Genomic DNA, 11,166 nt, shown 5'->3' on the forward strand with positions numbered 1-11,166 from the left:
CGATTGAGCAAGGCCCCCTGCCCCATTTCCCAGTTAGCACTTTTGGGGTGTAAGGAGGGTGGATCTCCAACATGAGGGAGTTTATGGGCCACTTATTTGTGTATTTTTAGTTTGTATCGTAGGGAACTTTAAAGAGTAGTGGGATGGAGGTATTTTAGAATAGGGGAAATGGGACCTCTCTCTTCTCGTCTCCGCCCAAATCTGCCTTCTCATTCCATCAGCCAGGCGGCACCTGCTAGACTGATGAAAGGAATTCCCACGAATGTGCGATTTTGAGGTAAGACCTAGAAAAGTGTTTGGCACAGAGTAGGTGCTCAGTAATACTTGTTGAATAAATGAATGTATCAAGGCTTAATCAACTGAGAGGATATTTGCATTTTAAAAAGACAGAGGTAAGTAAGATGAATCCCTGATTAGAATCTCTCACTATTTGCCGATCACCATTTCTCAGCGGGGGAGCTATTGGCATTTCTGATAGGAAAAGTCTTCCTGAGTGGCCAATTTTTTCTTGAAGGTTCTGTTCGTTGCTGGAGGTTTAGCCACCCTGCATTTGGAGTACTAAATGCCAGCAGCATCCTGCACCTTGTGACAATCAAAACGCCCCTTTCACACCCTTCCCACCACACCCCCGACCCCGACATTTTCTTGAGAACCCTTGTTCCCAAACCAACCCTCCTGCCAGGCTGCACCCTCCCTCCACAGGACTGTCTGGGGTTTTCTGCCGTCTTTGGTCACAGCATCCCAAATTGTGGAAGGTTTTTTTTTTTTTTTTTTTAATAATGAGGCAAAATTGTACCCAGTTGACTACCATCTCTTCTTTCTCCACCCCTTCCTGACCAACTCAACTAACATTCATCTTTCCATTTTCTTTATGATTTGAACACCTCCCTAAAAACACTCACTTGTCAATTAAGCCTTCTGTGGCTTCCCTTGGTATCAAGAAGGCTGCAGACATCTTTCAGCATGTCGTTCTGCTCTGCATACTGTGTTCCAGCTACATGGACTCTTTCTGTTTTTTCAAGGAACCGTGCATCCTTGTCTTCAGGCCTTTGCATATGCTCTTCTCTCTACCTAGAACATTCTTCCCCCTCTTTCTCTTCATATCATCTCACCAATTTATAATTATTCTCAGGTCTTAGCTGGGATGCTCAATGCTGGGGCTCCTTCTGTAGGCTCCATGGCACCGTGTCTTCTTTTATCATTACCCTTCTTACCATCACCCATTTGGAATTTAGCCATTTACTTGTTTACTAGACTGTAAGCACCATGAGGGCAGAACCCATCTGACTTTTTACTGGTCTCCCAATGTCTAGCACACGGTCTAGAATTGAGCAGGGAATCACTAAGTAGTGGTCATATGGGGTTAGTTCCTACCTAGTTTATTTTCTTGTGGGCATCATTCATCTTACCATTAGACTATGGTACAAATCCTGGTGTTCCAGCTTCCTTCACCCTAACCATCAAGCTTTGCATATGATAAAAATCTCAATAAATTTTAAAATAATTTGAAGTAAACAAAAAGAGTGCAATGTCGTATGCGGTATACATCTGAAACTTTATGATAAACTTAACTGAGAAAACAATCTTTCATCATATGTGGACTGTATGTTTGAAAAGTGTTATCAGCTGTTAAAGTCTGTGGCACAATGAAAGACAGAAAAAAAGCTGTGATTGAGAAATGCTAAAATTGATCTACAGCTCATTTACAATTTCAGTTAAGCTTTCTGACTTTTACTGCAATTTGGCGGTTTTAAAAATATGAACCCCTATTCAATGTGTAATTTCTTTTCCATATAAATATTTGTATGCTTCATTCATGAATAAACTATTTTGCAAAATTTAGATTGGTAATTCTCTCACACCTGTCTAGTTATTAGATTAACTGGGAAGTTTCTAGCGATATACATTTCTGGACTTTAACCTTGGAGATTTTAATTTTGCTCATCAGGTATTTCTAATGATCAGGGAGAATGTAAATGAAATTAATGCTCATGTCTTTTTGTAAAGTACTTTCCCCTAAGTTTAAAATTAAAGAAACTTCTGTTAAGAGTTGCCATTTCCCCATTACCTATTAATTTTTTAGAAACAAAAACAAATGTGAAATCATACAATTCTAAAATCCCTGAATATAACTGATTATTCTTATAAGCGTCAATATTTACCATCTCACTTATACTTGAGTTTATTCTAAAATCTGTTATCCACTTGCATATTAGAACCTTAAGTATAACTCCAAAGTTGTTGATAATTTATAGATAGTTGAACCTACTTGTTATGGGTTGAATTGTGTCTCTCAAAAGAAGATATATTGAAGTCCTAACCCCCAGTGCCTCCGAATGTGACCTTATTTGGAAACAGGGTCTTTGCAGATTTAACCAAGTTGATGTCATTAGTGTGAGCCCTGATCCAACAGGACCAGTGTTTTTATAAAAAAGGGAAATCTAGACACAGACTCAGACATGCACAGACGAAGTCGATATGAAGAGACATAGGAAGAATGCCACGTGAAGACAGAGGACTGGAGTGTGCACCGACAAGGCAAGGAATCCTAGAGATTGCTGGTCAACCGCCCAACCCCAGAAAGAGGCAAGGAAGGAATCCTGTAGGTTTCAGCCCACACCTTAATTTCAGACTTCTGGCATCTAGAACTGTGAGAAAATAAATTTCTGTTTTAAGCCACCCAGTTTTTGGTACTTTGTTATAGCAGCCCTAACAAACTAACGTATTAGTAGACACAACCGTTCACAGTATAATTTGCTCCCACTGAATCTTTAAAATGTAGTTTGATTTTGAAGGACAAGCTTAATTAGTCAAAGGCAAAATTGAGGCAACCACCAGAAAATCTCTCCCCCAAGTGCCCTCTTTAGCAGGGTGTTGAAGCCTGTGGACCTCTTAGAATAATGTTTTTAAATTTATAAAATAAAAAACATCGAATTATGAATGAACGCAATTATATTGAAAGTTAGCAGAATTCTTTAAAAAACACCAATTTGTGATGCAGTCATATCATGTACTTCATTATCAACACATTAAGTAATAAAATATAGTAGAAAGTCTATTAATGATGAGAAAAATGGTATTTTAAGATACCTATAGTATTATGTGAAAATATTTGTGATTTCTATTGTCTAAAGTCACAAGTACTGCTATGCTATTGCAGTGTCTTTCCTACACATAATTTAAAGAAATGTTAAATTTCAGTTAAACATTAGTGAGAACAGGTACGTAATTTATTCCCAGCCATGTCTAAGGACCTTCTGAATTCTATCTATGGACCATTTGGGAGTCGGTAAATCCCAGGTAAAGAACTCTTGGTGAGGAAAGGTTCTCTGACTTTATTTACAATATTACCTCTATTTCCCATTTTGATAGAGTTGGGCTCTATCTGTGTGATAGCTGTGTGGGTGCCACTCAACATCTCGCTTCTGGTTTATCTCCCTGAACTTCAGAGGAAACCTAGAGACCACGTATCATAGACTCCCAGCAGCTAAGGTTCTGAATGTGATTTAGGTTCAACAACCAGCATCTACATGAGATGTGAAAGAAGGAAGTGAAGCAGAAGCTACGTGTCTGCTGTTCTTGCTGGCCAGCATAGATGTGGATGGAGCTGGGTTTTTGCAGCTATCTTACTCTGGGCTCTGGTGTTCATCTAGTAGATTCCATACGAGATTCATGGGTACCAAGACGCAGAGTCCTGGCACATTTCGTTGGTATGCATCCTAGCAAACGTGGCATGGTTCTGGAGCTGGCAGCAAAAGTAGCACCCGGATCATGGCCGTTTCCACACTGCCGGGTGGCGGTGTTGGTTCCTGATCACAGGAGAGGCAGCAGCTCCCTAAGTGCTTAGGCTCTGCTGGATGGCTTTGAAGTCATTACTGACAGCTCAAAATGGAGTGTTTCCAGTCCTTGCCACACGGATGCAATCGACACAACGCCCTGAAATAAATATCTTCCTGCTTTAACTAGCTAGAGTGAATTCTGTGACCTACAACTGAACTCTGACCCATACGCACTACGATTTCTATTACCTTCTATAAATGAGCTGTGTCCTGGAGAAGTACTTCTGTCAGCATAGCTGCTTTCAAATATTCTTCACTAAAATCTATACTTCCAACTTCAAACACATCAGGGGCAAAATGCTGAACTGCCCACTGTTCTTTGACCAAAAATAAACATACTCAGATTTATATCATGCAAAGTATTGCAGAAAATACAAAGAAGTGTCCAAGAATTTTGCGTATTCAGTTAGTTATAATCACTTTTTAAAGGAGCAATCACTGCTCAATAAAGTAAAAATACTGAATTGCTAAAGTAAAAAATATGCCTAAATTATATACCTATTTCTCTGTAAATGTACTTGAATTGGCCTGCTTGTTATATCGTTTGAGAACAAAGGCAATTTCTTTTCTAGGATTTAATATTTAACCCTCAAACTAAGCTAGGTGCTATGCTAGTTTTGTAATCTCCTTAGTCAGGAAGTACCATGATGAGGGAACTAGTTGCTTTGCTACTCTGGAGGCCAAAAAGGAAACCACAAATTATCTTTGAAAAGTTTTATTAACAAAATAAACTTGAATTGAAAATTACCTCAATGACTTAGGCAAAATGAAATGGATAAAAAGCATGAAAATTAACTGGTGTGCCAAAGGTCCGCAGGTCCTAAACAGCACGCAAGTGAGAGTTCACTGAAATCCCTAGATTTCATTAGTCATGTTTCTTCCTGTGTGAGATATATATATATATATATATATATATATATATATATATATATATATATATATATATATATACATATATATACAGGAAAAAAAATATTTTCCCTCTTTCATTGTAATTCTGGGATAGAGAGAAGGCAATCTTTTGGAAGTTAGCGGCTTCAATACAGAGAATGTACTTGTAGTTTTTATTTTCACCATTATATAAGGAAGCAGTATGATTTTGTACCTAATCTCTGTGAACATACATTTGTTAAGTCTCTGGAAGGTGAACGCACACCTATATGAATAGGATAACTGTCACTTTATCAAAACCCATCTAGCAAACCCTTACAAAGTAGATACATTTCTTAATTATGTACAATTCCTTTAACAAACAAAACAAACATATTTAAAAACCCATCTGAATGCAGACGCCAGGCATAAGAAATGCAGATCGAGAGACGGAACACTGTTTGCCAGTTCCTTTAAGAACCTCTGAAAATCCCGTTTGACTGTGGCGCTGCCTATAGATTTTCTGTAATCTTTTAAAATGAAAAAAATCTTAAAACTATTACATATGTTCATTACCTTTAGTACTAGGCGACTGTTTTAAAACACCAACTTTGAGAACTTTAAGTTCAGACTATATGTGGGTGATTTCAAGAGTAACGTGGCTTTAACCAAAAAATTACACTTTGTAAAATACATTAAAGAAACTATTTGGGGCCCTTTCCTGCAGTCTAGGGATACAGGTGTTTCCCCAGGTCACTGCCGCGCCCAGGTGGCGGGAGCCCAGGGAAGGAGGCGAGGCCGCTGCCCCCGCCGTCTCCATGTTGCCGTCTGAGGAGACTCCGGACAAAGCCCTCGACCTCCAGGAAAGGTGTCCCCGCTCCAGGGCTCACTACACCCGCGGATCGCAGATACAGAAACGCGCCAGAGCTTGTGCGTGGCGGCAAGAAAAACGGAACTTCAGCCAGCTTCCCACGCCCGCTCCTTCCCAGCGGAGCCGCAGGGTCCGCGTTCGCCGCCGCCTGCTCGGCCCTTTCCCACCTCGGGGCACAAAGAGGGAGCGCCGGGCGGGCCGATCCCTGCCCGGCGGAAGCGGGCAGGTCGGGGCGCGGGCCGGGCGCCCGCAGCTGCCCAGGCCCGCCCGAGGCTCCGCGCCCCTGCTCCCCGCACTTACCAGGAGAAGCAGCAGCGCGCCCCCCGCGCCCAGCGCCATCGCGTCGCAGTCTCCGTCTCGGGCCGCCAGCACCCCTCGGCGCCGCCGGCTCCCCGCGTCCCCGCGCGCGCGCGCGCGCCCGCTCCTCCCCGGCGCCCCCGCCCCGAGGGTCCCCTCCCCCGCGGCGGCCGCGCGGCCCTGCCCGAAGGCGCGGTTCCAGGTGTGGCCTCCGCGAGAAAATGGAGCCCGGAGCCGGGAGCCCGAAGGCCGGCCGAGCTGCTCGCGCTGAGGTGGGACCTGCGTGGAGGAGGGAGGCGCACGGTGGACTCCCGCCCCCCGCCGCACACGCACCTGGAGCCGTGACGTCCCCGGCTTGGGGACTTGGAGTGGCAGGCCCCGCCCCGCCGTCCTCCCCTCCCCGCCCCGCTCGTCGCCGGAGGGTGGCCCGGCTCTGCAGCCGAGGCCCGCGGCCCGAGGCCGCCGGAAGGTCCAGCGCTTTGTTACTGTGCGCGAGGCCCAGGTGGCGCGGAGGAGAAAGACGAGTGACGCTCGGACCCGCGTCCTCACCGCGGCCGGGTGCGTGGGGCCCGCTCTCCGGGAGCGAAGGTTCTGGAGCAGGATTTCAGGTGGTTATCTCCGCGAAGGCTTCTCACCTCTTCCCCTGGCCCCTTCAGTGCTTCCCACAGGTTTGCCGCTTGTCTGGCTCAGGGAGAAGCGGTTATTAGAAGAATCACACATGATCCAAACGGACAGTTCTTCGACCCCTTGTTAACTAGCCTCGACCGGGAGAAAACTCTAGTGGGGTTCAGGGAAACATATACGCTTCGATATGATTTACAGAATCTCCTACACAAAGCGTCACTCGAGGTCAGAATCCTCTCTGCAATAGTTACTTAGCTTTGTGACCTGGACAACCTCTCTGTGCCTCAGTTTCCAGATCTGTCAAATGGGATTAATGGCATCCAACAAATAGGACTGTTGTGAAGATTAAATCAGAAAGTCTATATGATGCGTTCTGTAGTGTCTAGCACATCCGGGTTCAACAAACGGTGGTGTTGTAATTATTTTTGCAAGTGTAAATATTAAGTTGGATTCTTCTTGTAAAAACAGAAACTCTAGCATCAGCAACAGATTAGGAAACTTCTAAGAAAGGCTAATTATTGACAATGAAGTATTGGAAGAGCCTATAAAAGTATAAAGGGTTGATTTGCTACTAGAACGAGACATTTGGCATCAGAGTTGGCCAAAATAGCAGAGTTCCTTTTGTGGTTAAAAGTGCCTTCCTCTCCCTCCCCCAGTATCTCCTACCCTTCTTTCCCCAGTTCTAATCTTGCCCCTTTTCCAGATCCAGTACAATGGCCATCTCTGCCTTAGTCCCTTTCTTCCTAAGCTGCCAGGGACCACTCCCTCTTTGAGTTGAGAACCACATCTTCCTCTCTTTAGGAAGGAAATGCAGAGTGACTTTTCTCATAGTGTTACTTAAGTATCAGTGGCTAAACTGAGGACTAAGTATCTAGGAGGAGTGTCTGCTTAGTTTCCCACTGTTTCCAGTGACTAGAACAGTGCTGAGTACCATCATGGACTCTCAATAAACGTTGGTTACGTAGCTGAGTCAGGAGGGAAGAATGTCTTCTAGTTTCCACTCCTTTCTCTTGAGTTAGGTGAGGGTGGTAGCACCCTTGGTGATAATTCTCATTCCCCATCACTGCTGGGAAAGTTACTAATTAAACAAGGCAGGCTTTACCAAAACACTCACAAATCATCCCTGGAAACTATACATAAGTCCTACCTAAAATTAGTGCTCTTGCAACTGACTCCTATAGGCAAGTATTTATGCTTCATTATCTAGCGTTTGATCTCTGTTTAGTAATGAAGATAATTGTAGCTTCCAGAATGAGAAAAGCTAATGCAAATTTTATTTCTGTTGGATTATTTACTCTCTCTTGGAGGCTGTCAAAGGCAGTTTCAGGAAAGTATTCCTCTATAAGACATTTATTGTAAGACTTTGAGAGAAGAGGTCAATACGTGTACAATCCAATGCCATAGTATGTCATTCTTGAATTAGTTCCTCTTTAAAAATTCTGAAACTTATGACTCAGTGAGTTGAAGGGACTTGTTGGAAGTCAGATCATACACAGCTAGTTCTCTAGGTCCTGACTTTTTTCTGCTGGCATGAGAGTCAATCTATTTCATAAATCTCTTTGCACAAGAACAAATGCCATTCCCAATGAAGTGCTGATTGCTTTAAAATAAATTGAAGTGTTAACAAGATGTGAAAGGTTTAACTTGCAGGTTTTTCCCCCCTATATTAGTTGAACATTATGGCAAATGTACTTTTAAGACACGTACTTATAATGCATCAGTTAAAAAACGTACTTTGTGCAAATAATTAGCTTTAACATCTAGGTATATTCAAAATATCTATCTGGGTTTTGTTTCCCAGCATACTTTGTTTCACATGTACACACAGGTGATTAGCTTATTAGAATCATCTCTTAGTATTATCTAAAACAAAAATGTAAAAAAAAAAAAAGGTTTCATAAAGACCAACAAAAACTGGTTATGATGGTCAAGAGGCTTTCTCATAGAATGTTGATTAATAAAGGGTATGTGGAACAGGGAATATAGCCAATATTTTATAATAACTATAAATGGAGCATAACCTTCAAAATTGTGAATCACTATATGGCACACCTGTAACTTGTATAATATTGTACATAAACTATATCTCAATTTTAAAAATGAAAAAAATAAAGGGTATGTGGATACAGGAAAAACTATGACATATATCTAGGTAAAGGGAGAAGGGTGAAAAGAGGAGGAGTTTATTTTCTGGTTTAGTTCCACTCATTTGTTCATTTATTCAACATTTAGTTTGTCTCTGTTCACCAAACATTTAATTTGCATTTTATTGTCAATACAAAGATAAGTAGTCCAAGAAACAAAAATAGATGCTTATGAAATAGTATAGCTATACCTAACATATAAACTGTTATAAGTGCAGTGGTAAAACTATTTGCATGGTATAAAGCGAACATAGGGAAGAGAGTACCTAACTCACGCTTTGGACCGTGAAGTTGGGATGGAGTGGTGTGGTGAGCTGATTCTTAAAGGATGAATAATTGTGAAGGAGACATTGAACCTGTCAGGACAGAGTAACTCAAAGCATAAAGGCTGTTGGTGAAGAGTCAGGGGTTTCAGATTTATCTGAGAAAAAAGCATTTTTTTTTTCATAACGTTGACACAAACAGCAAAAAGTCAGAAGTAAAGGCTATTTTGTGTGTGTGAAAATTGAATTTGAGATATTAGAGCAATATCCAATGAGAAACGTCTAGCAAGTAGTTTGAAATGAGAACACATTTGCAGGTAGATTTAGGAGGCAGAAAGAGTCACCTAATTTTCTTTCTTTTCGACTGTTCTTTCTCAATACATTTCTTATTCTCTGCCAACCTGTTAAGTGTTTATGCCTTTTGAGTTCTTTCCTTTCTATCTTTTCTTCTTACTTGGTACCTAGCATGACTCTGTAGCCACTCCCATTGTGCAGATCCATCACAACTTTCTCTTCTGAGCTTCGAACATGGGACATTACCATTTGGACATTTCATAGGGACATCAAACTACCATAATAATTTTGTAGGGATATCAAATTCAGCATACTGACAAAAAAGATTTCCCTATCCCTCTGTACCTCTGCAGCTCAAGCTTGCTACTTCCTCATATGCCTTGTCAACTTGGCCACCCAAGCCAGGAAACTGACGGTCATCCTCAGTTCTCCTTTTTGCATTCTCTCCAATTCCTGTACTTAACTTTCCTTTCATTCTCTGTGGCTGTGTTCAAAGTGACTCACACAACCTGCATAGCAGCAGTCACTGTGGTTTATGGTTAGTTCATTCCTGTCTGCTGCTTCGATTGTTTTCCTTTCTCAAGATTGTTACTTCTTTAAGAGCAGAGGCCATATCATATTCATAGTGGGCCCAGGCCCTCGTGTCCAGCACATATTAGATGATCAATAAAGATTTGTTAGATACATGCAGAGAACAAACGTACGGACACCAAGGGGGGAAAGTGGGGTGAGATGGGGTGGTGGTGTGATGAATTGGGAGATTGGGATTGACATATATACACTAATATGTATAAAATAGATAACTAATAAGAACCTGCTGTATAAAAAATAAATTGATTAAATTAAATTTAAAAAAAAGATAAAACTACTTTACCTTAAGGGAAAAAAAAAAAAAAAAGATTTGTTGAACCAAGCCCGCATGGAAGGAACTAATTACAAGTGGAAAAGGAGAGTTATAGGGGGAAGGTGTTTGAAATATCCACTCTGCATGGATTAATAGTGGATCTGGTCAGAAAATGTTGGTCTGGGATTGTGTGTGTGTGCGTGTGTGTGTGTGTGTGTGTGTGTGTGTGTGTGTGTGTGTGAGATGCACATGCATACATGTGCACATACACACACGCACGTGTGTTGGTGGGTGTTGGTTTCCCCCATCGATACTGCAGCCCAGGAGCTGGAGAGGAGTAGCGGATGGTGGGTGTGAGTCAGAGTTTCACAGTGGCCTGGCTGATAACTAAGAGGTCAAAGTGTCTGGGATATAGTATCTCCAGAGTTGAGTGTGGCAGGAAGGACATGGACAAGGCAAAGCTGGAGGAGTTCAGGGTCAGGTTGAGAAGAGAGTGTATTACACTAGGGGTGGAGAAATGGGAGAGGATCGTCCTTCCCCTTTGCCCTGGAGAAGGAGTCATGGTCTTTTTCCACAGAGGCCAAGGCAAGAGGGACATCACAGACTCTAGGTGTCAGGATGTTGAAATTTTCATGGATTCTCCAGTTAGCTGGACCAAGAGCTGCCTCTGCCTTAGGCAGTAAGAGAGGAGCACTGGCTGATTTGGGGGGTGGGGCCTCTAACAGCAGGGTGGGAAAAGCTTTGCTGCCTTTCTGAGCTAGAACTTGCAGAGTAATAATCAAGCCCAGTAGACTGCCAGCCCCGTGGTCTAGCGCAAAGAAACCAGCTCATCCTTGGTGAACAGTCACCGCCAGCACCCTGCCTGATAAGAGAGCCGCGCTCGGTGAGTCACAGGCTCTAGCTGAGCTGTTGCCCAGAGGCTCCTCCTCGTGAGTCAGTAGATGACGACTGACTCCTCAGATGCAAAGTGCCGAACCAAAATGACTTAAGGAAATTGTCCACAGTGTTCACCGGCCAGAGAATTAGAGGAAGACACTACAGTTGCAAAACGAGATTTGGCTCAGCAAAGAAAACAAAATTGTCTATCCTTGGGTCTAAGTAGAGTGCTGAACCAACATCG

At 42.6% G+C, this 11,166-nt stretch overlaps 1 protein-coding gene across 1 annotated transcript in view; it reads right to left on the reverse strand.

Moving 5' to 3' along the window:
- Positions 1-6,028, reverse strand: part of DSG2 (desmoglein 2) — a 48,470-nt gene extending 42,442 nt beyond the window's left edge. Inside the window, exon 1 of the mRNA XM_082415998.1 lies at positions 5,881-6,028. Coding sequence (XP_082272124.1) covers positions 5,881-5,919 — 39 coding nt within the window. The 5' untranslated portion in view covers positions 5,920-6,028. The remainder of the gene's footprint in view (positions 1-5,880) is intronic.
- Positions 6,029-11,166: the final 5,138 nt, after the last annotated feature.

The sequence above is a fragment of the Balaenoptera physalus genome (assembly GCF_965194825.1).
Source record: "Balaenoptera physalus genome assembly, chromosome: 12".
NCBI lineage: Eukaryota > Metazoa > Chordata > Mammalia > Artiodactyla > Balaenopteridae > Balaenoptera > Balaenoptera physalus.